The sequence below is a fragment of the Micromys minutus genome (genome assembly GCF_963924665.1).
Source record: "Micromys minutus genome assembly, chromosome: 3".
Lineage (NCBI taxonomy): Eukaryota > Metazoa > Chordata > Mammalia > Rodentia > Muridae > Micromys > Micromys minutus.
This window is the reverse complement of record NC_137972.1, coordinates 79,915,694-79,943,514: the sequence shown is the minus strand read 5'-3', so window position 1 is coordinate 79,943,514 and position 27,821 is coordinate 79,915,694. Positions and strand designations below refer to the sequence as shown.

General features: G+C 48.9%; 2 protein-coding genes across 3 annotated transcripts in view; one reads left to right on the top strand and one right to left on the bottom strand.

Moving 5' to 3' along the window:
• Positions 1 to 7,017: 7,017 nt before the first annotated feature.
• Positions 7,018 to 14,105, top strand: HAPLN3 (hyaluronan and proteoglycan link protein 3; the record flags this gene model as incomplete). The annotated part of the gene is made up of 4 exons (XM_080914458.1): positions 7,018 to 7,141; positions 9,125 to 9,493; positions 12,882 to 13,184; positions 13,822 to 14,105. 4 exons carry the CDS (start codon positions 7,018 to 7,020, stop codon positions 14,103 to 14,105), a joined length of 1,080 nt encoding a protein of 359 aa, XP_080770584.1.
• A 2,460-nt stretch (positions 14,106 to 16,565) lies between these two features.
• The window catches only part of ACAN (aggrecan), a gene marked incomplete at both ends in the record, with an annotated part of 31,156 nt that continues 19,900 nt past the window's right edge, over positions 16,566 to 27,821 (bottom strand). The window contains 6 exons of one of the 2 annotated variants that reach the window (XM_080914866.1): positions 16,566 to 16,642; positions 17,062 to 17,244; positions 18,046 to 18,190; positions 18,801 to 18,883; positions 19,415 to 19,573; positions 22,500 to 22,613. In XM_080914866.1, the coding sequence (XP_080770992.1) occupies positions 16,566 to 16,642; positions 17,062 to 17,244; positions 18,046 to 18,190; positions 18,801 to 18,883; positions 19,415 to 19,573; positions 22,500 to 22,613 (761 nt within the window). The remainder of the gene's footprint in view (positions 16,643 to 17,061; positions 17,245 to 18,045; positions 18,191 to 18,800; positions 18,884 to 19,414; positions 19,574 to 22,499; positions 22,614 to 27,821) is intronic. The other variant, XM_080914867.1, reaches the window with a different exon arrangement.

Below are 27,821 nucleotides of genomic sequence, written 5' to 3'. Positions count from 1 at the left end.
GGACAGCCTGTGGCCTCTGCGTGCTGCAGTGGCCCCAAGCGTCGAAGAGCTTGCTGGGGACGGTACACGTGGCCGGGGGTGGATGTTTCGGGGATCTGTGCATGTAGGTTTCTCCCTTCTCATGTAGGGGACCCCGCGGTGGTCGAGAAGGGTGGGGATAATGAGGATAAGAGACAGGGAACAGGGGGCAGAAGGAATGAGGGATTGAGGGACTCATCTGTCACATAGTCAGCCATACTGACTTGCGTGCGACCCTTTTGGGATACTGAGGTCTGCTGCTTTCTGTTTGTAGTAGATCCGTACCAGCCCTGTTTTAGGTATCCATGGGATGCTGCAGGAACCATCAGAGACCTGGAGGGTGGGGGCGATGACTGGGGACAACCCGCCTTGGGGTGGGCGGAGGGTGCATGCTTTTAGTCTACTTTGAATACTTGGGGGTAAAATGCAAGATGTCTGGTGAGCACCTGGAGCGCCTGCCTTAGGCACCGGGACAAACTTTGGGTGCAAGCTGGTCACATCCAAGGAGGAGGCCGGGAAGGAAAAGAACATAGTCCCTTGGACCCAGCCCTACCCCAGCTCATTGGGTGGTCATCAGCCACCTGCTATCTTGCTTAGACAAGGGCCTCCAGGGCTGACCCAGGGAGTGCCTCTGTTCCTTAAGAAAGGGACAAAGGTGCCTGTTTCCTTCCAGCTCCTGACACCGGGAGGCCTGGAAAGACATGGAAAATGCCCCCTCTCTTACCTTCACCATGGAACTTCAAAGGCTTGGTGAAACCTATTTGTAACAGGGCATTTATGTCAATTCCTTCCTGAACTAGGCTCATGTATCTGGGGGGCAATCCTGCCCTCTGCCGGTGTCTAAGAGACTAATACTTCACCAGTGGCTCAGTTGTAGAGATAATATAGGTAGGGCATCAGGGGGCATCTTATCTCTTCCCTGTCAGGACTCAGTTTAATTTTGTTCTCTTTGGATGCTTCTTGGCCAGCGGTGTCCTGAAAAGGCAGAGGACTGATGATCACGGGCCCCCAAATTTCTTCTGCCTCAGATAATAGAGATAAATAAGGCCTCCTGCTGGATCACTTTTTCTTAACCGTGAAGAGAAGTCAAGGGTGGCTGCTTCTCTCCTAGTTGCTCAGAAAAGAAAAGGATCGCCTGCTGTTCAGAACAGTCGCAGCTGCCTGGCCAGAGAGTTCTTTGTTCTTTATCTTCCATAGAGTATTTTCTGACTGACAGTGTGGACCCTTTTATGAATGAAGAGAATGAGGCTCAGACACGTGTTCAGGGGCAGACTGGCTGTAAATGGACAGAGTCAGAGCAGAACCCGGGCAGCCCGTCTCCTTGGTGTCATAGTCAGAAGGGGCTGTTGGCTGAGACAGGGTGGATTAGACACCCACCCAGGCTTCTGCTTTGTGGTTAGCCTTAGCATTTTGGGGCCACCCTTGTCTTCAGCCTCAGAAGCGGGGAGGCTTCAAATTCCAAGAGGCCAGATGACTTACCCAGGGTCACTGAGAAGGTAGTAGAGTCTAGGTTCAAAGCCAGCAAATCGGATTTTTCAGGTTTTATGAATTCTCCCCTGCCGTGTAATTATTGGACACTGGACATATCTTGTCTTGCTAACTTCTTTTATTTGTCCTGACACCTCCCTGGTGGAAGGCTAGCCTCAGACTCTTCACTTGCATAGGACTAATAAAGTCAGACTGGAGTGGAGTCTGGTGCTCAGGGAAGCTGAGGTCAGAAGGGCTGGGGGAGGGCATTCTTGGTATTTGATGTGAAGGGGATTTGATGACACACATTTGATTAGAGGTCAGAGGTCACTCATAGCCATCCTTGAAGATTGTAAATCAGATTCACACCATGCCTCTTCTGAAGATTGTTTGCCCTTTTAAAAATGTCCAAGGGGGAATATATGACAGGGCGTCTAACCACCACCTGGGCATTGCTTCCTGATGCTATGGGGCTCCAGCCTTTTGGCCTCTGAGCTCTCCCTACAGTGTCTTCCTGACTTATGGTCAAGGAACACACAGAGCTCAGACTGTGGCTTACCTAGCACTCACAAAGCCTTGAGTTTCATCCCAGGCACCCCAAAACTGGACATGGTGGCACACACCTGTGATTCCACGCAGAGGTAGGAGAACCAGAAGTTCAAGATCACCCTCAGCAGCTTGAAGAGTTCGAGGCCAGCCTGGCTTGCCTGACACCCTATTTTGAAAGTAAATAAATAAGCACCTGTCTCCCTGCTCCATCTTCCTTGTCACTTGCAGTCCCACCTGTGCCTGTCATCACCTTTGTGACTCTGAGGTCCAGCAGCACTCTGATTTGAATCCCTATTGCTTAGAACTCTGCCTAGCTTGTGGTGGAGGCACAGGCAGTATTTGTTGAGGAAAATAGATCCAATCACAGCTCTTTTCTGAGGGCATTGCATCCAGTTTAGCTGTCTTCAGACACACCAGAAGAGGGCATCGGATCCCATTATGGATGGTTGTGAGCCATCATGTGCTTGTTGGGATTTGAACTCAGGACCTCTGGAGGAGCAGTCAGTGCTCTTAACCGATTAGCCATCTCTCCAGCCCCAACCCCAGTTTTCTTGTCTGTACAGTGGTGATGAAGGTTCTGACGAGGGTGTTACCATAGCCAGGAAGGTGCCCTGACATTTAGAGGATAGGTCACAATTCACATCAGGCAGCAAGAGTTCTACCCTGTCAATCAGGCAAAAGGAATTCTGCTCTGTCATTTCCTGGTTGTGTGGTCTTCTGGTAGTTGATTCACGACTTTGTTTACTTGCGGAGTAAATGAAGAGAATAAAATTCTTCCCAGCAGTTATGATTTGAGACCCCTTGGGAGAAGGTGCTAGATGAGCAGTTTATTAAAACCCAGGGAGCTAGTCTGGGGTACAAGCTGGGGGTTGTGAGTGTTTCCAGGGTCTCTAAGGCTGGCAAAGCCAGCTTTAGGCACTTGCACTCTGTTATTGGTGGGAAGCTCAATGACAGTTCCATGTATTTCCAAGCTCTGGCTACCTTCTCTATGACTGAAAGGATGAAGGGGGTCAGTGCAGTGGGGAAACGCACTGGCGCGGCAGCGGTGTTCCCCAGTACTTGAGCGTCTAGAGATTTCTGACTGCTGAGATACTCCTCAAATTACTATGTCGTGTGAATTCTGATAAAGCCTGGCAGAAAGCACCCAACTCAGCATCTTCATCAACATCCAGACTATTGTAGGTCACTATCCGGAGCCCAGGAGGCCAACAGATGGGGGTGCTTCTGAGTTCTTGCTAAACCGAATTCCCAAATCATTTTTCACCATACCAACACAAGGATACAAGCAGGGTGAAGGGTTACAACCCATTTGACTGGCTCAAGGGAGTTTAGTACCAGAAGCCTTCTAATAAAACCGGGAGTCAGATGAAGAAATTCTAAGACAATCCTGAATTTAAAAACAAAGACCAAACCAAACAAAAACAAAACAAAACCCAGAGGAGGGGAATCTAACCTAGGGCATCCTTCCTGACAGGCGAGTCATCAACCATGGATCTGGGCATACTTCTCATTTGGACAAACTTAGCTCCTCCGCTTTCTCCTCCCCATCCTCTTTTTAGAGATCTATTTATTTCACGTGTGTTTTGCTTGCCTGTATCTCTGTGTATGACATTTGTCAGAAGGAGGTGCTGGATTCCCTGGACCTCGAGTTGTGAGTTACCATGTGGGTGCTGAAAACTGAGCTGGTTTCTAATGATCTGAGTGCACTTCAGGGAGTTCCACCAAGAACGAGGAAGCCTTGACCCATGACCGAAAGGCCTGCCCTCTGTTACCAATTCCTGCAAGAATTTGTGATACTATGGGTTTTTTGCTTTGCTCGTTGAACCTTTTGACACTGTGATATTTATTACATGGTCATCTACGGAGTTCATGCTTGAGAACCATGCAATCAAATTAAAAATTAAATAAGGAAATACATACATAAATAAAAGTCTCAGGTCTGGAGAAATGGCTCATCAGTGAAGATCACTTTGTGTCTCTCCAGAGGAGCTGAGTTCAGCCTCCAGCACCCATCTTGAGAGTCTCACAACTTCCTGTAACTCCAACTATAGGGGATGCAACATCATCTCTGGCCTCCATGGACACCTGCACACATACAGCACAACAACCCCCCAAATCTCATAATGTTTTCAGCTAGTTTTATGATTTTGTGTTTGAGCTACATTCTACAACCTAAGATAGCACCATGAAACGGGGAACAAGTGTTTATGCGCATAAACCTATAAGGTCATGTCATATGACTATGAAGTAAGACTTTTCAACATAGAAAGGCTGAGCTATGTTCATAGATACTCAACATGTGGTGGTTTAAGCTCAAGGATACTTGTTCCTGGACCATTGTAGGTAGAGGATGCCCAAGCTGGAGGGAGGCTGTGGTTCCCATCTCTATGTGTTTGACTACCGTGGTCCTAGCAAGTTAGAGAAAGAACATCAGGACATGGCCTTTCTGGGAGTTCCCACTGCAGGCCTGGACATTGTTACACAGGGTATTTCTGCTTATCAGCTGTTTTGCCCATATCTAGAACTCCATCACTGTAGGAGGAAACAGAGGCCTGCTGGGGAGAAGTAAACCAGGCAAGGATTATGATCTCCACCTCAGAGCTGCAGACTTAGAGTCACACAGAGACGAGCAATGGGCCTCTGATGTCTGCATCTGTACACCCAAGCAACCACAGAGAGATAGTCAGGTGGGCTTGTCAGTAGTTATTATCCAGAATTAGACATCGGTGATCCCGAGAAGACCCGCAGTGCACAAGAGAATATATAGAGGCTACATGCCAGTGTGATGCCACTTTATGTCAGAGCGTCCTTGGATAGCGACACCCATGAGGGTCCTGAGAAAAACTGTCCACTAATACAGAGGGATGGTGGGAGTGGATGGAGATGGTTTTGAACAAGGATCTTCTAGTTCCTCATCAGGAGGCTTTGTGGGTATCAGCAAGGCTCTGTCTGGCTCTGCATAGCACAGCAGCTAAGTCTAGACTTGCGATTGTTTGCAAATACATCCAAGAGAAGAGTGGATTCAACCTTCAGCCCCCTCTGTGTCTATTCTTCCTTCCAGCAGGAACTAATAGTTCTGGGAGCAAGAATGTTCCCTCCTGAGTCTGGTCCCTCTCACAGGTCAATGTTTACTTTGCCTGGCCCTCTTCTCCCTCCCTCCCTCCCTCCCTCCCTCCCTGCCTCCCTCCTCTTCCCCCTTTCTCTTTTTGGAGCCCCTGCCTCCTCTGGTCTTGCACACAGACATTCTCCATCAGGCCACATGTTTGCAATCAGTGTGGCAATTGTGTTTTGCTTTGTCGTCACAAATGACACCCTGAGCATCCTCCCACATTCCTCTACGATAACCATACAATTCTATTTACGAAGGCCTGCGGGCACTCTGATTGTGCTGCACTGAAGATTGCCTCCTGCCTGCCTCCAGAAGGCCGGCTCTAAAATGTGAGTCTGACCTTGCTTGAAGCCTTTCGTTTGCATTATCAGGACAGAAACTTGGGCATCTAGGCTCACCTCCTCCCAAGGCTTTCAGACGGAGTCCCTGCTCACTGACTCTCCTCCTTCTTTTCCCAGGTCAGTCAGGGGCCGGGCAGAAAGCAGAATTCACTGCAGATGGTTGCAACAAGGAGATTTTAGTCAGGGGATCTTCTAGAGAAGGGCTATAGGGATCAGACAGAGAAGTTGGAGGGTGCTGGACAGACATCAAAGGATGTGATCCCTGGGTGGAAGGGGGCAGGGTCTTATTTCCTCCCATTCACTGAATCCCACTGGAAGTCAGAAGGCTGGGGGCAAGTGACCCACGGGGACAGAGACATGGTGACAGCAGACCTGGGGTGCATGGGAACACATGGAGAGCATCCCTCATGCCTGTCCCTGACCACTGTACTTTCTAGTGTCCATGCTCTACTAAAAAGACCAGGCTGCCCACTCCACCTCAAAACCTGCCCAACTTCAGGGTTCCTTTGCGTTCTCCCATCTTTAGACAGGTTCTTGTGTAGCCCAGGCTGGCCACCAGCTCCATTTGTGATCTAGGATGGCCTCGAACGCTTAATTTTCTCGATTCTATCTACCCAGTGCTGGGATTACAGGTGTGTGCAAACAAACACACAAACACAAACACAAAATCATTTTGGGGAACTATTCCCATGTTGGTGGGCACTCAAAAGAGGCAGCTGGCCCATGGGCTATAGGTTGTTTATTTTGTTTTAAAAGTATTATTTTTTGATTGTTAAGACTTGTTGAGGTAGAGGCAGGAAGATCAAGAGTTCAGGACCACCCTCTGTTACATGATCAGTTAGAGGGACATCTACGCTACATGAAATGCTGGTGTGCTTTCTTTTTTCTTTTTTTTCTTTTTTTGGTTTGTTTGTTTTTACACTTATTCAAATAATACGTGTATATATGTGTGTGCATGCTCATGTGTTCATGTGTATGTATGTGCGTGTGCATCTGTGTGCGTGTGCATCTGTGTTCGTGTGTATGCGTGTGTGCCAGTGTATGTGCATGTGTTAAGGTTAGACAACATTGTGAAATAGGTTCTCTTCCACCTTTATGTAGCCAGAGATTGAAACAAAGTTTCCAGTGCAGACTTATTGTTACTAAACATGAAACTCACCCTGCAGGGCTCTGCTCTAGTCTCCTCTGTTTTCCTTAAAAAGTGCTTGCTGTTCACAGCCTTTGAAATTCAAACAGCGTGGGGGTGCTTCTCCTGTGTTGAAATTCACGGGTGCAGTTCTTCCCCACAAGGCAGACTCCTCTTTAGCTTGTCCTTGTTGCTTGTTGCGCACTGAGGACAGTGCCTGTTCTGTGATGTGCATTGAGTGTGTGTGTGTGTGTGTGTGTGTGTGTGTGTATGAAGGATGCTGAACAGAGGAATCGCAGCCCGATAGAGTGGAGCTTCTGTAATTGGCTTGTTTTTTTTCTCTTTGCAGTTTTCCCAGGGTCCAGCCTCATTCAAGACACCCTGGCACTGCCACCACGCCAGCCAGGATGGGTCTGCTGTTCCTTGTCCTTCTTTCGCCTCTCTCCTGTGTTTGGGGACTTCCATTCTACAATGGCTTCTACTATTCCAATGGTCTGCAAAGCAGGACCCAAGGCAATGGCCACAGGGAAGGTGGGTGGCTCCTAGGCCTGTGTCCTGGCTTCTGTTGTGATATGTAGGTTCCAGGCTAGGTTGGAGACTGCAGGATCTTCCCTGTCTGGGCCTCCAGAGGTGGACAAGCTTTGCTTTTAAGATGAGAAGAGATGGCTTAGATACTCTGAGTTCTTCTGGGATGGCCCAAGTTCCTAGAACTGCTAGTTCTTTAAGATCTAGCCCAAGTGTAGCTATCCTTGGTGTCTCCTGCAGAAGGGACTTTGGAGTCACAGGGGTGTGTGTACCTCTTTTTGCCTGGGTGGCCTTGGGGCATGGGGCTTTTGAGATGGCAGTTACTGTGTTCCTGCAGTGAGTTCTGTTGTTTAGGGAGTTCTGTCATTTGGACCCTGAGCTCTGGCAGTCTCCTGCCTTGACCAGGAGGAGCCCTGGCCAACAGTTGGCTCTAACTGTATAAAGGAGGTATGCTGTGCTTTTCTCTGGTCACTGTGGAATGAAGTGGACTCAGGAATATTTGAGGCAGGGCGCTCACTGGAGCTGCCTTGTTCCTTGGTGAAGTTTTTGTCACGGCAGTTAGCATTTCAAATTATGTTTGCTTGTTTGTTTGTGTTTGTTTTTGAGACAAGGTCTCATGCAACCTGTGTTGATACCAAACTTGCTATGCCACTGGGGCTGGTCTGGACTTCTTATCCTTCTGATTCTGCTTCCTAAGGTCAGGGATTACACGTGTGCACTTTTATACTCATTCAGATGCACGGTTGGAGACTAAACCCGGGGCCTGTTCATGTTAGGCAAATACTCTCCTAACTGAGCTACACCCATAGCTTCTTATGACAGTCTAGACGTTTCTGTGTAGCTGAAGACAGCTTTGAGGCTCTGACTTTCCTGCCTTCACCTCCCTAGATCTGTGATCACAGGCAGGAACCACCATGAATAGCTTGCCTGTTAGCTTTGGATGTAGAACAAACACTCCCAAACATGGCTGCTTAACAGCACACCTATTAATTGAACTCTGCAGTTTGGAGTGGGCTCTGTTTCTTCTGATCTTATAGCCTGCCTCTCTTTGGGGAATACAACTCCATGTGTATCCTGAGTTTCTCTTTGAGTCTTGAGTGTAGGGATGGAAGTTGGGAGTGAGGGTGGGGTGTGTGGGTCTTCTCTTGCCAAACTGTGCAGCAAAAAGAACTTTAGGTCAGACGAGAGTTTATTCATTAAGCAGCCAGATAAGATGAACAGAAGAGCACCTGTGGATGTTGGGAGAGCATCTATGGGGATCTCAGAATTTGCTGTATGCTGTGAGGCCACCTAGTCTATAGCTAAGCTTAGATATTAGGGGAGGAATGTGCTGGTCTATCTGCTTTCCCTTCCTGTAATCAGCAGAATTCTCTCCTTGAGGAGAACTCCGAGCAGCCTTAGCTGGGAGATTTTAAAAAAATCAATCAATTACTCACATAAGGGTCACAAGGAGGCTGGAGTTGAGACATGACTTATTAGCTGTTTTTAGAAAATGGTTTCGTCTTCTTTCCTTTACTCTTGAGAATTTCATAGCTAGGCAGGCACGTCTGGGCTTGTACTCTTAGTGACTGACAATCAATGTCCTCAGAGAAGAGGGAGTCCACAAGAGCTCCCAAGCACAATGGGACTGTCATTTCTACTTTTCATCCAAGTGGCAAGCAAGGGGGGCAAGGCCCACACAAATTCAAGGAATGGATGCTACCCTCTCTCGCTTTTTTTGAGACAGAGTTTCACTGCATGTAGTTCATGCTGGTCTCAGACTAATGTTAATCCTTTTGTCTCAGCCTTCCTATGGGTGTGCCTGCACACACAACTCAGTGGAAGTAGGCACGAAGTCACATGGTTGGGTAGCGGAGGAGTGGAGGAGCAGGCGCTTGCAGGAATGGGGCAGGGTGACTCTCTGCATCCCACAACACTTGAGGCTTGGGACGAGGGTATGGGTAAGCCTTGCAAGACCATTGTCCCATCTGTGCCCCACCTTGTCCCCAGGCCTATTCAGTGGCGTGAAATTAGTGGTGGAGACGACTGAGGAGTCCCTGTTCAGTCACCAAGGAGCCAACGTGACCCTGCCCTGCCACTACCACTATGAGCCAGCCCTGGCATCCCCGAGACATGTGCGTGTTAAGTGGTGGAAATTGTCAGAGAATGGAGCCCCGGAGCAGGACGTGCTGGTGGCCATCGGGCAGAGGCACCGCTCCTTTGGGGACTACCAAGGGCGAGTTCAACTGAGGCAGGACAAGCAGCAGGAAGTCTCGCTGGAGCTTCGAGACCTGCGGCTGGAGGACTCTGGGCGCTACCGCTGTGAGGTCATTGATGGGCTGGAAGACAAGAGTGGCCTGGTGGAGCTGGAGCTTCAGGGTGAGGCCCTGAATGGTGCCACTGGGACCCGAGGGAGGGGGAAAGGACCCAGAGAAGGCATAGACCTTTACACTTTGCACAGGTAAGCACGTCTAAGTCTTAAAACAACCCTAAAAGGAAGTTATTATGGCGTCATGACCCCTGTTCTCCAGAGGAGGAAATGAGGAGAGATCAAGGAACATATTTAAGGTTATGTAGCTGATAGGTGGCAGGGCTGGGGTTTGAACTCAGGGAGCAACTTCCAGAAGCCGCTGCCTCCTATTCCCTCTCATCTGGTCCTGTTTGGAAAGAGAGCAATGGGAGCTGGTTCCGCAGCTCATAGGAGCCAGAGCTGAGGTTTCAGTACGGGTAGTCAGCAGGACATATAAACATGGAAGAGTCACGGGGGAGGGGAGACAGTAGAGACTGGTAGAGCCTGGGGTGCACTGCTGAACCCCAGTCCATGTAAAGAAATCCACTTAATTTAGGCCAGTTGTGATACCAATTAAGAATGCAGGCCTATTGCTGTTAGATTTTCATATTTAAGTATAAAATGTTGTGTGTGTGCTGTGGGGGATAAGAACTCAGGGTCTCGGGCATGATGGGTAAATGGTCAGTCAGTGAGTCACATAGCCAGCCATTGGACTCTCTGGAGTAGTATGTAAAAATCATGTACTTTGAGAAGAAAACTTAGTGCTGTGTGAACCAGCCAGACCCTATGAGTCATTTATCTGGTGGCTCCAGTTTGAGACCTCCTTGTTGCTCAGGCTCCTTTGCATCTTAGAGGGGAGCAGCGTGCCTTTATCTAACTATTTGACCCCATTTCAGCCCACTCCAACTTCGACTCCCAAGCAGGGCTCATCCGGAAACCCTGGGTACAACAAACAAGGAAACAATTGGGCAAGTAATAGCGGTGCTTTTGTTACCTGCCTTGAATACTGAGAATGAATTTGCCTCCTGGAAAAGATCCCTATCCCTGCTGCTTGCAAGGCCTAACCACGGTCAAACTGCTCATTCTGAAGTCTGGGCTATCACAGGGAACGGTCATCAGGGCTAGCCTAGAGAAACAGGGGGCCCTCATCCCTGAGGCTACAATGAATGAGAACTCAGGGTAGGACCAGGCATACAATCACTAACCGCTGTACCTCCCAACCCCCACCCAGTCGGGGCCCATGAACTTCAATGCTCCCCAGTCTGGCTGTGCCAGGTGCCTGGCCACAGGGTGACACTTATTCAAGGTTCTGCTTCTAAACAGCACATGCTGAGGAAAAGGCCTGCTCCTGGACCCTTAGCTTCGTCTTGATAGGGACTGAATGATACTTAACAAGTTTTAAGTTGGGCTGGGGATATACGCCAGTGGTGGAGTGGTAGCCAGTGTGAATGAAATCCTAGGTTCAACCTAGCTCACACCAACAAAAAAATAAATACATAACTTTTTATAAAATAAGATTTCAAACATGCACGATAACATGTTTGTTTTGTTTGTTTCTTTGTTTTTAAGTAATGTTTCTCTGTGTGGCCCTGACTGTCCTAGAACTCACAGAGCTGCCTGCCTCTGCCTCCTGAGCCTGTGCCACCATACCCTACTCTGTGCTTTTGCTTTCTGAGACAGGATCTCATTTTGTAGGCCAGAGTAGTCTTGAGTTCATGGTAATTCTTCTGCCTCAGTCTCCTGAGTCCTGGGATTATAGAAGTGAACCATCACGCCCTGCTAGCATAGTAATTTTTGAGGGGAACATGTGTGTTGAATTTTCAAAAAGGAGGCTCCCTGCCCTTGGGTATCCTTGGCCTCAGGCCTTTTAACTAAGGGCTCTTCCCAACCCTTTTCCCTTCAGGTTTTATGTGCCCCTATATATCCCAGGGTGACCTTAAACTCATTGTAGTCCTCAGTATCAGCTCCCCGAGTGTATGAGCTACCACATTCGGCTTCTTTCATTCTTTTAAGACATTTTTCCCATTAAGAAGCCAGGCTCAGTGGCACAAATCTCAGTACTTAGAAGGCTGAAACAGGAGGGCTGCAAGTTTGTGGCCCGCTTGGATTACATGGCAAGGACTTTGTCCTTATCTTAATTAGGATTCTTATTGCTGCAATAAAACACCTGCTAAGAGCAAGTTAGGAATGAAAGGTTGATTTTTTTTTTTTTTTTACACTTCCATAGCTCTGTTCATCATCCAAGGAAGTCAGGACAGGAACTCAAACAGGGCAGGAACCTGGAGGCAGGAGCTGATGCAGAGGCCATGGAGGGGTGCTGCTTACTGGCTTGCTCCTTAGGGCTTACTCAGTCTGCTTTTTTTTTTTTTTTTCATAGAACCCAGCCCAGGGTAGCCCCACCCACAGTGGGCAGGGCCCTTCCAATCCCTAATTAATAAATGCCTTACAGGCTTGGTTACAGTCTGATCTTATTGCGGTTCCCTGGTTTCAGATGATTTTAGCTTGTGTCAAGTTGATACAAAATTATTCAGACCAGTTCTCCAAAAACTAAACCAAACCAACCAACCAACCAACCAACTAACCAAACAACCAAATAACCAACCAACCAACCAATCAAACAACCAAACGATGTGTTTGCTAATGACCTATGAAGCTGGTCTTTCCTGTCTGGTCTGAAAATTAAACTGCCTCAGAGGGGCCTGGGAAATGGCTTATTGGTAATGGCACTTGTGGCTAAGCCTGACAGTTTGAGTTCAATCCCCAGGACCCATGTGATGGAAAAGAATAACTGATTGCTATGGCCTGCTTCTTGATTTTCATGCACGTGCCCCAACACACAAACAGACAGACAAATAAATAATGGATACAACTAGAGAGATGAACCAACTCATAAATCAAAGTATGCACCTGTGCCTCAAATGCAGAAGAAAGCCTTAGAAGAGTAAGCCTTGAGCTCACCACAGGTACCACACAGCACCACACAGATCCATGAGGATGACGTGATTTGTGGGCTTCGTGTCAGGATCTTAAGCAGTTAACAGGCAAATTGATGTAGACTAGAGAATGTACAGATGTTACATGCAGACACTGCTGTATTTCGTAAACTTAAAGGCACCTTTAGAACTGGGAGAGGAGCTAAGCCTCACCCCTGGAGCCCAAAGCACAACAGGATGGTCTTGTCTTCTATCCTGTCTATAGTCAGGGGTGTCACTTGATGGACTAATAGATACTTTGACTTGAAGTCAATAGGTACTTTCTGGGAACGCTGCTCAGGTTTAGGAGGAAGGTGAGAGGCAGGAGAAGGCTCCTCTTGGGCTTAGGTAGTAGACAGGAACTCAGAATTTTGCTGAGCTATCAGAGTCTGTGTTTTGGATGCATGTGCATCTTGGTGGGGATGAAAAGCTCCTGCCTCCTCCTTCTGACTCCTCTGAGACCTTCTTCCCAACCCCTCTGAGACCTTTCTTCCTTCCTTTCCAGGTGTGGTTTTTCCCTACCAGCCCCGTGAAGGGCGCTACCAGCTCAACTTCCACGAGGCCCAACAGGCCTGCCAGGAACAGGATGCTGTGGTAGCCTCTTTTGAGCAGCTTTTCCGAGCATGGGAGGAAGGCCTAGACTGGTGCAATGCAGGCTGGCTACAGGATGCCTCTGTGCAGTACCCTATAGCACTGCCCCGGCAGCCTTGTGGAGGCCTGGGTCTGGCACCTGGTGTTCGAAGCTATGGCCAGCGCCACCCCCACCTGCACCGTTATGATGTCTTCTGCTTTGTTGCTGCCCTCAAGGGTGAGTGGAATGGCTAGACATAGGCCTGCTAGGCTTGATGGTTACTCGAGGGGGAGCCTGTGGAGCTTCCAGAACCCTCTGCTCTTCTCTCCCTGCCTGACCTGGCCTGAGGTCTGAAGTGTTAACAGTTCTGAAGGCAATGTGTCCGACAGTTCTCGGTGCTTTGTCCTTTGATGCTGCACAGCCTCCATTGGTTATGCATTCATCAGAAACCTTCTGAGCATCTATTATATGTTGGGCTGTGTGTCAGCACAGACAAACCATGTCTTTCCTGAGACACCGCCCTTATCATTCACCGGAAGTTAAATAAAAACAGAGGGTTGTTCGGTGCTGAATAGTGCAACCTCAGCACTTGGGAGGAGGAGGCAGGAGGATCGAGTTCAAGTTCAAGTTTAAGGTCCTCCTTGGCTACTTAGTTGAAAAAAAAATGTCTGCTGGCATGTAGTAGGTGCTTAGTAAAAGGCAGACGGGAGACTGGTTCAGTCTGGCTGGGTGCCCATTCAGAATGCAACTGTGGCATACAGAAATGACTAGAGCAACCCCAATCCTGTGGCAGGTATGATGGTGGGTTAAGGCCTGTGGCAGGCTCTGCTGCTTTCTATGTTGTATAGCACTCAAATGCTCCGCTTTCCCACAGGGCGAGTGTACTACCTGGAGAACCCTGAGAAACTGACGCTGCCAGAGGCCAGGGAGGCCTGTCGGGAAGATGGCGCCCAGATCTCTACAGTGGGCCAGCTCTTTGCTGCTTGGAAATTCCGAGGGCTGGATCGTTGTGATGCTGGCTGGCTGGCAGATGGAAGTGCCCGCTACCCCATCCTTCACCCCCGGTTCAACTGTGGCCCCCCTGAACCTGGGGTACGGACCTTTGGCTTCCCAGACCCCCACACCCGCTATGGTGTCTACTGTTATCGCCAAGACTAGCAGGGTGACCAGCTGCGCATCTGCCCTGCCCCTGACTTCCTGGGCTGAGTGCCTATCAGGTGGACCATTGTCCCTTGTGGGTAGGGGAATTTTTTTATTGTTTTTATACTTCCCAACTTAAACATTTAAAGGTATTATTATTATTATTATTATTATTATCATTATTATTATTATTATTATTATTATTATTATTATTATTATTATTATTCAGACCCAACTCTTAAATCTCTTGGCATCCTTCTCTGAGGTATTTGAGTTTCATTGTGTCATGTTCTGGTACAACTACCATCCCTACTGGAGGAAACCAGTGCTCACCACAGATAATGGCCGTGACTAGCTCCCTTTCCTCAGCTTATAGGTTGAAGAAGGCTGAGTGTTAACTCTTTACACTTCTGCACAGGGTCCTCAGACTTGTGGGTGAGGACTTAGGCAAGAGAGAACTTCTCTTCTTCTCATGGTCCCAAAGAGTCTAGGTCTCCTTTCCAAGGTCCCCTGCTTAGGAGTGACTCTCTGAGTATGTGTACCTTATTTGGCTAACAAATGGTGCAACAAAGACTCCCCTTCTTTCCTTTCCAGATGACCACTGTATCTGACCCTTTGTCTCCTTCAGTCTCAGGGACTAGGGATCCCAGCCCTGGGTAAGCATGAGATAACTTCTGTCCTCAGTCTTCCCCTGAGCTGACCCCACATGCTGGTTTGGTTTGACCTTGTCTAACCTACAGCATACCTGCCTCAGGTTGTTGGCCCAGCCACTGGGGATTTGGTCCCCTTCTTCTACCCCATGATGGCCCAGTTTTGAGGGCCTCAGAAGAATAGGGGATGCCTTACATGAAACAGGGGCTCCTGTACTTTCTAGAGGGTCTCAGAGGCTGAGGATCCATGTTCCGCACCCTAATAATGCTTCAGAGAACCAGACCTGTACTTTGTCTAGATATCTCCTGGTGCTTAACAATCAGGTGTTTATTCAGCTTTTCTTTTCTTTAAAGTGTGTGTGTGTGTGTGCTCGCACATGTGTGTGTATATGCATGTGTGTCTCTGTATGTGTTTGTATGTGTGTCTCTTTCTGTGTATATGTCTCTCTCTGTATGCGTATGTATGAGTGTCTCTGTATGTGTATACATGTCTCTCTCTGTGTGTATGTGTGTGTGTGCTCGAGTGCATGCATGCATGTGTGTTCAGGCATGTGTTTGCGTGTATGGGCATGTACTTCTTCTGTTGTTTTGAGACAGGGTCCTACCATGTAGCCCAGGCTGGCCCCGATCTTTCAGTGCTCCTGTCTCAGCTCATTGAGACACCATGCCTTGTCTTAAGTTTCCAGGGTGCCCACTTGCAAATCTGCATTTCAAACCACTGAATGACACTGGGGGACAAGCACATTCAGGCATGCACACACAAATAGGTCACATGTGTCTACACACGTGTTCACATACACTCGGGTACAGAGTCGGTCAAACATAGTGTCATTCTGACAAATATGAGGCAGCTAGCTGTGACTGAACACACAGGACTCACACACTGTTTTGGAATCGGGTGATCAAAGTGTGACTCCATAGAGGTCCCAGATCATGGTCACCTTTGGCTTAAATAAAACATAGAGTTCTTCTTTTAAAGAAAAAGGAATAGAAAAGAAATAGATCTCTTCCAATGTCTTTATTATTATAATTATCATAATCTTTAGTTTTTTTAAAAATATAAATAGGTGCATGGAACACTGGTGCCTGCACCGTCCCGGGGTGGGGAGAGGGAAGGGGACGGCGGAGCACCCCTGGGAAGGAAGTGCCCCTACCCAGTCCAGCCGAGAAATGACACCTGCTAGGGTGGTCGACCCAGATGAAAGGTCCTTAGGAGAGGGGCCATGGAGGAAAGGCCACTTCACCTCCCTTTGGCCAGCCTGCCCCCTGCCCCAGGCTCCTTCCCACAGAGATGGCACAGACCTCCACTCCTACTGTCCAACACACTAAGCTGTACTTTGCCTCTTCTGAGGCCTTCAAGCTCCGGCATCTGCCCTGCTCCTCCCTCCCTGGCCCTGTCTCCTTCCAGTGTCTTCTCTGCCCCCTTGGGCTCCCTGGAGGTGACGAAACCAACCGTTGTACTGTTCTGGGGTAAAGTCAGGAAACAACAAAAAATAATCTTTATTTAATTTAACCCCTTCCTTCTTACCCTGTCCCTGCGCTGGTCCCTAGAAAGGCACGGTGGGAAATCAAAGAAATGTCTCTAAACTCAGTCCATGGGTTACATTAAATTTGCTTTGGCTTTTTTTGGGGGGGGAGAGGGGGATAAATTAAATGCAGTTTGGGTGATATGGGGAGTGGGGCACACACAATGTGGGTTTTTTTTTTCCTTCTTTAATGGATTCCTTATATGACAAAAAGCGACAAGAAGACACCATGTGGGTGGGATGCACGGTCGGCATGGCCGGCCGCTGGGCTCAGCATCCTGGGAACATTATGGCAGCTCCTCTCAGTGGGCCATGCTGGGGCGGCTCCTCCGTGTGGGTCTCAAGCTCCGCTTCTGTGGCCTGTGCTTGGAGGTGTTGGCTGCAGCAAAAGGGAGGTGAGAAATAGCAGTGAGAGGGGAGGAAACAGGGCCAAGGTTAGAAACAAGGTCCTTGTGCATTGTGGGTTTCATAATGAAACCCAAAGCTGCTTTCACCCTGCTCCCCTGGGTTGGATTCTTATTAAACTCCCTTAGGCTTAGAAGATAGTCATAACCCAGGCTACCAGCTTTCTTACCTCCTTTTAGGGAACAGCATCATCCCTTGTGCTGGGGACCAGTGTCGTGTTTGATGGAGAGACCCTTAATGTCATCCCTGTGTGGCTTAGCCCCTACCATGGTAGGGCATCTACAGTACAGTACTAGCTACCTCTGTGCTCTGGGGAGAGCAAGAAGACCTTTTTGGTGGAACCTGACTCTGTGCCATGTGAGAGACCAGGGGGTGGGCGGGGGCAATGCTCACGGTCTGTGCAGGTGATTCGAGGCTCTTCCCAGTGCCCGCTGGGCTGGCACCGGATGGTGGGCACGTGGCGCTGGACAAAGCCCTCGGTGCACTGGTACCGCACCAGGGAACTGATTTCGTAGCGATCCTTCTTCTGCCCGAGGGTTCTTGCATGCTCCACCACTGGAGGGTCTCCACAGGCCACTGAGGAACAAATGCCTTTTAGGAAGGGGTCTCATGATATCTTCTGTGTTGGCCCATGTGGGCGGAGTCAAGGTTATCCCAGAGCCCATGGTAGGATGAGAGAGGGATTAGGCTGTGCTGCCCTGTGCTGAGCCTGAACTGATGGAAAAATGCAGGGCCAAGAATCCTGAGCTATTCAGTTCTAACCTCTGGCTTCCTCAGTGGCTCTGGGAGGCGGGAAGGGAATATAAAAGGGGTCTTGAACAATTGGGAGAAGGTAAAAAGGGGAAAAAGATGGGGAAAGAGGACATTCCAGTAAGCCACTTGTGACTTCTTTATAAAAATGTCTAAAGCCAGGGAAAGCGGGGCCCAACGGGAGGCCTGAGGATACAGGCTGTGAGTAGGAGCAGCAGCAGCAGGCCTGGTTCTCTAAGCACTGGGATGCCGACGGCCTTAAAGTTAAAGCATCTAGGCCTGACATCCTTGATTCTGTGACTAGCAATTTTAGAGCCCCAAAGAAAGGGTGGTTCACCCAGGGACCATTAGGGGTGACTTTCTGTTGCTGACATCTGAGGGACTGGCATACGAATGGCATTGAGGATCCTATCCTCTAGCCCATGACTCTTTTTCCCCGTGAAAGGTCCCCAGGAGTCATCTTGCTCTTGCCATTGGCCCTGTAATTGCCCACGAGAGGCCCTCACACCAGCACCCATGTGCTTCTTGAGGATGCTCCCAGTAGCTAGGAGACAAGAGAACTCGCCTCAGATCACATAGTGAGCGGCTTCCTTCCTCCCCCTGAACCTCCTCCCGCACCTCTCTTACCGGTGCCCTTTTTACACGTGAAGGGCAGCTGGTAATTGCAGGGGACGTCGTTCCATTCGCCTCTCTCATGCCAGATCATCACCACGCAGTCCTCTCCGGTGGCAAAGAAGTTGTCAGGCTGGTTTGGACGCCACTTCTCAAATTGCTGTGGACAGGAGAGGCAAAATAGTAAGGGAAAGGCTGAAGCAGTATGGTTTGGCTCGGCCACCCCACTTTTCTCCCAATCAGCTCCCCCATCTCCTTCTTCCTTTCCCTCCAACATCTGAGTTGTAAGGCATCTGCTGGGATGCTGGGAATCTGATCTTATCAGGATCATCCTGGATGCTATGGATTTAAGATTAGGCACCTGGTTATATAGCCTGACTCTGATTCTTTTTCAGAAGCTCATAACCCCCAAGGATTCATTCCCAGTAAAATTCAGTTTTTACACTGACCTGTAGCTACTACTCACACTGTCTAGTGATCTCTGTATTTTATGCCTTGAGTAGATACCAGTTTTTCACACATAGGAAACTCAAACGTCACATACTTTTTATTGTGGCTTGCTATCACACCTTCGTTTTCTTTAGGTTCCTTTCCCCATCTTGTGCCTTCCCTTGTGACGTCTACCCAGCTCCGGGTCAGCTTCCAGAGACACAGAGGAAAGAGACACAACCTCTTCCTACATGGCTCCTGCTTGTGCTTGCCTGATAGCATCTGCTCAGTGAGTTTGCTGTTCTTGGGGTCTTTCTCCCACTCATTCTCTGGGAACTCACCAGGGAGTGTCCGTCAGACCAGCGGAAGTCCCCTTCGATAGTCCTGTCATTCAGACCGATCCACTGGTAGTCTTGAGCATTTTCTGGAATGGGAAGATAGGCTTGCACTTGATGTTGGGTACCCTGCCCTGGTACTCAACTTGAGTTTCACTGGGGGCTGGAACTCAAGGAGAGGGAGGAAGGAGGCAAATGGCTCCTAGAAGCATTCCACTGGTTTCTAAGGACCTTGCAAGGGTCTCAGGATCCGCATGTTTGTGGTATGTGTTGGAACACCTCCTCAGGCTGGTATAGGCAGGTAACAGCTACAGGGTTAGCCCAGGATAGCTCTGACCGTCAGGGTTTGCCCTGGGTCAGCTGGGGCTGCTGGTCCCAGTGACCTGTGTCTTCTCTGAGGAAACTGTGGGAACATTTGACCTTCTTCTTCCAGCACAGCCTTGCAGTGCACCCAATAGGCACCCTATCTCTAGCCCTGTATCCTTTTCTCCCTTCCTGCAATGCTTGACCTTGTATACCCAAGGTACGTGCTGTCCACCCCAATCTCCAGTCTGCTCATTTCTGACCAGCAAGGATTTTTTTCTCTCACTGCCGTGCCCCTCAGCCCCCGCCACACTCACTGTTGACAAACTCCTGCTCCTCAGGAGTGACAATGCTGCTCAGATGTGACTGTTGCTCTCGACACCGTCTCTCCGCATCCACCCAGGTCTCTCGATCAGGAAAGTGTCGATAACAGTGGCCCTGGAACTTGGTCCACCCCTCCTCACATTGCTCCTGGTCTGCAACACAGGTCAGGGACTTGAACAGGGGGCAAGGCTGGAGTGTTGCCAGTCTTGTGGCATGGACTTCTATGTTTAATCCACCTTAAATGCTGTGCCCTGGAGAGAGGCAACATGCTCAGCTAGAAAGAGGCTCAGGTAGGAAGCCAGTAACATCTGACTTTTGGAAACCTCCATGTGTATGCTCCTTGGGAAAGGATCTTTTCTTTTGGCTCCTAAGATTTCCTCCTATGGATGGATTCATACCCTGTGTGGGTGGGTGGAGGGCTGGCCGGGTCCAGCAGGCTGGGGGACAAAGGGACAGTCTGCTGGGGGGTTTGGAAGTTTTAGGAAAAACATAGTTGAGAGTTTCTGAGGTGTCCTGGGAAAATGGGGCAACAGGCGGAGGCCAGAGAACAGGATGCACACGATGGAGCTGGTACCCTCCTCCTCACAGAATCTTGTATGAGGCCAGAGACTCTCAAGAACTCTTGGGAGTCCAAAGAAGAGCAAGCTTTAGGCCAGGATCTGAGCTGGTTGCCACTGTTATATTGTTTGTTTAATTCTAATTAATTTGTACAGTTCTGGAAGGAAATCTGGGGCCTCGGGAATGCTAGGCAAGTGTTGCTGTGCCAGGTCCCTGAATTGGTGCTAGCAGAGCCCCACCATGGCCTAATCTGAAAAAAGATGCTGTGTGCTGGAGGAGGGCCTGGTTCGGAGTCCTGGAGTCATCTTTAGGGGCAGAGTAGGGGACATCTTGGAGCTAGCTCATCAGGACCAGAAGAGGAGACTGTGAGCTAACTCACTGTGGTAGCAGCACATATGATTGGAGGTTGGCCCTGGTGGAAGGGTTGTTACCTCAGGACTGGAAGGAAGCCTCCTGTTAGGACTCCCTCTCCTCTGTGAGAGTTAGCAGTTAAACATCTGTCAGTAGAGCACCAGAGAGAGCTCTAAATCTATCTCTTTTTCCTTCTTTGCCTGGAGCCTCCACATGAGGGGGAGGAGCCTGGGGCTTAGGGAGCTGCCACAGGTATTTCAAGATGAGGGGCAGCTCCCAAACTAGGTTGTCTCAATACTCCGGCTGTTCCAGGGAGGACAGGGAGTTTCCCAGAGGGGAAGAAGTCTTCCTCGGACTAAGAGGTGGGTGCTTGTCAAGGCTGGGAAAGAGGGGGAGTAGAAGGCCGGCTGCCAGAGAAGAGAGCAGCAGAGTAGAGGCCAGGAGAAAGAGAATCCCCCTGATACCAGTGCCCTCCTTAAGATAAACATCTGGAAAGAGGCTAAGGAGGCCTCAGAGGATGTCAGCACTGAGATAGTGACACCATCCCCGGGGTCTGTGGGCCAGGGTTTACGCCACGACAGACCCTGAGGGCTGAGCTGGGCAGGAAGGGTCAGGGAGGGAAGGAGTTGGCCATGGTTGGGAGGACCACGCCAGCAGTGAACATAAGTCAGACTTCCAAAAAGGCTGGAAAAAGCAGTGACAAGGCACAAGATCCCAATGAGGCATTGCAGGTTGTGACAGAGCCTTCCCTCCCTGGGCACTCAGGCCTAGGGCTTGGGTGAGTGGCTCTGGAACCGCATTCCTGGTCTATAAGGATGCAGAGCCTGGCCTCTGTGGAAGCCAGCCCCTGTTGCAGCAGAGGCTCTCTTTCCCGGATGAGTTCAGTGCTGTTGTCTGTGTGGATGCTCCAGACCTCTCTCCCATGGGGCATCTTGGAGGGAAACTCTTTGTACTTTCTATTCCTGCCCAGCTGAGACCCCTCACACCTGACTTATAGATAGAAGGCAGGAGGCACAGGAAAGATGAGTGTTCCTGCCTTACTACGGGAACCCTAAGCTCCTCCATCGGCTGTACCCTTTGGCAATGCCTCCAAGGAATGTGTGATTCTTATAACCTCCTCACGCTGTTCAGGCTCGAAGGAAGATTTACCAGGAGTTTCAGCTGCTTTCTGGAAGTTTCTCTAACAAGCATTTGTTGAAAAGGGTTTCAAGCCCATGCACACTTCCAACTTTCTATGAGCCAATGACTAACGCCTAATGCCTCAGGTCTCCTTTTCTGCACTGGGAGTTCCTGAGGCCAGAAAGGCTTACAGGCCTAGAAAGCACCATTAATAAGAGTGCTGGGTGTCAGCCTGGTCCTACCTAGGGCTCCTGGCCCACAGATGCACAAGCAGAGGTGTTGACAAGGCTCATCAGAAGAAGCTCAGCCCCTGCACCCTGCAACAAGACCGCTCTGCCAGGCAAGACCTTTGCTTTGTACGAGGGAGCAAGAAAAACAGCAGGGACCAGTGAGACATTGGGAAGGCAGCCGCCAGGGTGTGATGGAGAGAGGATGGCATGCACGGTTCCTGTTCATGCACGATTAAAGCATACTGGTGACAAAAGCCACAGTGGACCAACCACAGCTTCATGCCAGGAGAAGAGGAGGGCAGCTTGGTTAGCATGGTACTGTGGCTCCCTAGGGTCACGGAAAGGACATGAAACTCCCACGGAGAACACAGCAAGACGGTGCCCATGATCACGCCGAGAAGATCTGTGGCCATCAATCAGTAAAGCGAGAACCCACTGAGGCTACCCATAACTTCCTCCAGGACTGATGCTGTGTCGTTCTAGCGGGACACATGCACTGAGCTCTGCGTGGTCCAGCCAGCAAGTCTGCAAGCCCTGGAAAAAGGTTAGAATTTGCAACGCTCCCTGAGCCCCACATCCCAAAATATACTCGTATCCTGCTGTCACATCAGCCAACATTTCAGGGGAAGGTCCCCAAGGGGAAAGAGCAAGAACAAGAGTTAAAACCGGGAGGCAGGCTTCTTAGTTGTGTCCCCCAGAATGGCTCTCTAGGTAGACTTGTGGGCCCCAGCCCAGGCCTGGAACCTGTGGTTAGAGGGAAAGGGTGAGGGAAGAGGAGACCAGCGGTTAGTAAGGTCAGCTGAAGCCGAGACGGCCGTACCGATCTCACACAGGTCCCCTCTGTAGCTCGGAAGGCATAAGCATGTGAAAGTGTCCAAGGCATCCACGCAGGTGGCTCCATTCAGACAAGGGCTTGAGAGGCACTCATCAATGTCTGCAAGAAACCAAGGGCCACCATTAGGACCTCTGCTGCCCATTTATGAGCACCATGGCTTCATTATGGGTGGCCGACCCTGCTGCGCTCCGGAAGTTGAAAGGGACCTGGCTGGATTTCCTGAGAGCCGTTGCTGCTGCTGCTGCTGCTGCCGCTGCTGGCGCCACCATCTTAGCCAAAGATCCAAACAGTTTTTCTTAGATGTGTGTGATTTTTTTTTTGTCTTTTTTAAAAAATTAGATAATCTCCATAAAATTCATAGCCCAGGCTGGCCTCCAACTGGTGATCCTCCTGCCTCTGCCTCCTTCAGCAAATCCTATTGGCGAGAGCCACCACAACTGGCAATGTGTGTGATTCTTGATGAGCAATCTTGGAGCCATTTTTCCGGGTTGGAGAGATCTGGTGCTTCTGAAGCCAAATGCCTTCTGTGAGTCTGAGAATAAAGTTCCTTCAGGAAATCTTCTGTTGTGAATATGTCAAGAAGCTGGACATCTGGATTGACCATGGCCATGGCAGTAGGCAAAGAAACTGGCAGTGGAATTCTTGAAGCTTGGTTAGAAGTCTTGCTTCTCTTGGTTTCCTGTGCAGTTGTGAGACAAGGAAAAGATGCAAGCCATGTTCCAGAATGAGCCATCTAGAAGTGGTCTGAAGGGCATATAGAGCCATAAGAAAAGGCCATATGGGAATTTTGCGTGAAGCTCATTAGAATTTCCAGGTTGTAGAGAGTGTCTTTGTTGTCAGTAAATAAGATTCAAGGGTTTTTGTGAAGATGAAGCCTGAGGGTTCTTTTGGGGGGGAGGTATGAGAGATGGAGAACAAAATCTTGCTCAACATTTCCCTTGTGGTCTCCTTCCAGCTTCAAGCCGCAGGTGGGCATCTTCGATGAGTTCTCATTTCTGGATGGGCATCTGGTCAAACATGCGAAGCTGGCTAAATGTTGGCTAAGACTAGCTAGATCCTCAGTTAGTGAATGCAGACTCTGTGATTCAGCTGGGTGCCCAGACCTCTTTGCCTGAGGTGGGCTCCTCCTCCTTTTCTGCCATTCTGCTTCCAAGGCATTCTTTTTGGATGAACTTCTTTGCAAGACTCAAATTAGTATGTCAGTTGCATTTGCCTTAATTTATTAGTAGTCACAGTGAGAACTGAATCTCTCAGACTTGTTCATTTGCACCTTTCTGGGAAGCCAGGAGGCCTGGGGCGTGAGGGGTAGGGCTTCTGCTGTCTTCATGTTTATAACTCCAGAGCTGCCCTTGAACCTGCTGCATAGCCGATCTTGAACTTCTTCCTGATTCTCCTGTCTCAACTTCCTGAGTTCTGAAATTACAGGTGTGCATCATGACGCCTGGTTTGTGTGGTGCTAAAAATCAAACCCAGGCCTTTGTGTATTCTAGGCAAGCACTCTGTCAACCGAGCTGTATCTCCAGTCTGGAGGAGGCTAATTCTTTTTCGTACATGCAATTATGTTTACTTGTGATCCGGGATCCAATGGCATGCTGGGTGGTCTCCTTAGGATCAGCCAGGGCCTTGGCTGATGAATAGAACTTCAATTTATCCGAGGATTTAGATCTTGCTGACCGTAATAGCAATCTAGACTTCTACATCAGTTCCATGCTAGACAGCAATACACTTCCCTCTGGGTCTTCTTGGCCAAGTCCATGTAATCTGTGTCCTGAGCATCCCCGATTCTTAGGTACCTTGCTCAACCTGTGCTGCCCCTCTGCTCCATATCACCGGCATCTCTTCTCTTCTCATGAAGTTCTTAGCTTCATTTCAAGAAGCGCACGCCATGGATTAGAAACTCACAGTTCCAAGCAACCCCAAAATGCATGGAGGAACTGACTGAAATCCCGGCATGCACTTGGTTTCCCAGCATGCACCAGGATTCCCAGCAGCAGCAGTAGCAGCAATAGGTCAGGTCAGTCGGCAGAGTGGAAGCTGGGGGCAGCTCTCCAGCTTCAGGAAAGCTAACTGTGTTCCCTTTTGTCCATTAGCTTCATTATGGGATACCAGAAGCACTAGGGCAGGGGGTTAAGCAAATGGAGGCGCTAAAGCAGTTGTATAGAGCAGGAATGGGGTGACCTCAGAGGTAAAAAAGCCAGACATCAACCATCAACTCTGGGGTCCTTGGCACAACCTTGACACAAGGGGCAGGAAAGGAAGAGGTCTGGTGGATGCCGGGCTAGGTGGCTTCTGGTTGTCCCAGAAGTTTAGAGAGGGCTCTAGTCTGGCCAGGGATATGAGAACTTGTGCTATTTTCCTTTTGTGTTTGGCCAGGGTATGAAGTTTGGGAATTATTTCAGCTCTGGATACCAAGATGAGGACAAGCCACAGTCTTGAGAACTGTATAGTAGTGGGCATTTTAGAGCTTTTACACTGTAGAGTCACTGTGGGACAGTAGAGGGTGTCCTATACACTGTTTGCTCAGAAGCACTTGAGCACCTTCCTTTCTCTCCCTTTTCTTACAAGAGCTATTCTGGACCTGATTGTACAGCTCTATCTTTACCAGGCATTTGGGACATCCATTGGTTATTGGGACTAAGAAGTAGCTGGAACCTGTTAGGGCAGGGTTTCTCAACCTGTGGGTCATGAGCCTATTGGTGGGTTGAATGGTCCTTTCACAGGGGTAACAAATCAGATATCCCGCACACCAGAGATTTGCATTGCAGTTCACGACAGTAGCAAAAATAAAGTCATGAAGTAGCAATGAGAATAATTTTATGATTGGGGAGTCACCACACATTAGGAGCCATATTAAAGCACTAGGAAATCTGAGTACCACTGTTCTAGGGGGCTCTGGACAAGGTGGTAGCAGGAAAGGGGAGGGATGGCTATGGGTAACTGCAGCCTCTACAGTACAAGAGAGGGAATGAGGGGACCGATATTTGGTGAAATTGGATGCTGTGGACCCACTTTCAGTTGTGATTCTCACACTGTAGTGGTACAGACACCATTATGCCCCTGGCAGGCAGGGAAACAAGTGGCTCATGAGAGAGATCGGAAGGAATGGAGGAGAGGCAGGAAACGGAACTGGAAGCTAAGTGTCTGTCTGTCCCAGGTAGAAGGGAGACCTGGCTCCTGGACTATCAGCATCTTGTTACCATTTATGCTTTTGCCCCCAGGAACTTACGCAGAGTCACAGAATACAGACATGGGGGGCGCTGTTTGCCTCTTGAGCAAGGCCCCTGAGCAACGACTCTATCTTGGGAGAGACAAAGCTTTGGATATCTTAGTAAAGGCTGAAGGAGACAGACTTGCAAATGACCACGTTGGCATCTAATCCAGACACATTAGGCCACCACTTTGAGTAGGTCTTATCCAGGTTTGGCCTCAATCAGACGAGTTCATGACATCCAAGTTACAAGAGGTTTTTATGGCTCATGAAAAATATCGAATGGGGAATGGAAGCTGGTGGTTTTCCTCAAGCAATAACTCAACCAAGTGGTTCATCACTCAACAAATAGACAGACAGACAACCCCCTGCATAGCCACAGTGCTCTTCAGGTTGCTCAGGGCACAGCCTATATTGTTGTGCTGAATGTTCTTGGGCATAGCTTTCCAGAAACAAGGCTGGGAGATTCATCAAGCATAGAAAAGAAATTCTGACCCTAATAAATACTCTTAGATTCTGAGTTTCCAGTTGAACGTCTCACTCAGAAGAGAGAGAAGGATTATAAATATGTATTTATCCATCTCAATTTGCATTTTAAAAGAATGATCTTCACGTTTAAAAGTATGGCATTGTTACTTACGCGTTTCAAGACTGCTCTGTTTTAAAAGTTGGTCTTAAAGGTAACTTCAATTCAGCTAGTTGCTAGCTGAAATAATATCGGCCTAGGAACTTTTTGGTAAAGCGAAGTCATGGAGGTATATGTCAGTATATCTATTATTATGTTATCAATCACTATATTTATTTGTTGGATGTGGAGGTTCACACCTGTGATTTCAGCACTCAGGGGCCCGAGGCAAGGAGGACTGCAGGAGTTCGAGGGCAGCGTGGGGTGCACAGTGAGAACCGATGTGGGTTGGTTATTTTCTTCCACCAGATGGGTCTTAGGGATTGAACTCATGTGGTCAGGTTTGGCAGCAAAAGCTTTTACCTGCTAAGCCATCTTACTAGCCCCCAGAGTGCCGATTTTTAACTGGACCAGATTAAGAACCTGAGCATTCATGAAGCCAATGTTGTTGTCGTCGTCATCATCATCATCATCATCATCATCACCATCATCATCATCATCATATCTATTTTGAGATTGGGTATATTCTAGGCTAGCTTCAACTCACTATGTAGCCTAGGATGACCTTGAACTTCTAATCTTCCTGCCTAAGTAGTATATCATAGGCATGTATCACCACACAGAGTTTTAGATATTTATCCTGACGTCAAAAGTACGGGTTCCTAATTTCTCAAGAACTTGTTTATGGACAGAATACCGACTAAGCAAGGTGACAGTTACTGCTGAATGTTTTCTTTGGGAGAGGATACCTGGATACTCACATATCATAGGAACAATGTTGCATCTTGGTACCTGTGGCTCTTGGGAAGATCTGAGCAGCAGAGGCAGAGTGAAGGAGACACAGGTAACCAGGAGGTCTGTCCTTAGGAAAGATTGCTACTCTCTCCCGTTTTTTTTCTTCCTTCCCTCTTTCCTTTTATTTTGAGACAGTGTCTCACTCTGCAGCTCAGGCTGGTCTTGAACTCTTGGGAATCCTCCTGTCTCAGCTTCCTGAGTGCTAGGACTGGGGTTATAGATAAGAGCCACTATTCTGGGAAGAATAAAGAATTAATTCTACTGCTGCTTTTATTAATTTTAGGGCTGCTGAGGTCCATTCTGTTTTCCCAACCCCTCAACAGAACCTCCCTATGTAGCTGAGACTGAACTTCTCCCCCCCCCCCCCTTCATAAGAGCTAGAATCACAGGTGTGCACCGCTATGCCCAACTGAGGTCACAAGTCTTGCTTGGAACTTTTGCAGGTTGGAAAGAGTTCCAAAGAATGGTGTGCCCAGGTATAGAGGGTTTGGCCCCATAGTCATTAGAGCCTTATGACACTATTGTTTCTTGGGAAGGAAGAAAAGTCACATTCTCTGTCCTTGGAGTTAGACACCTGTAGGTTCCGGTCTGTCAAGAGTGACTCCAGCAAGGGAAGAAAGGGTAGAGAGCCTCCACTGTCTGTACACACGTGTATTCACTATGTATGTGCTAAGTATGA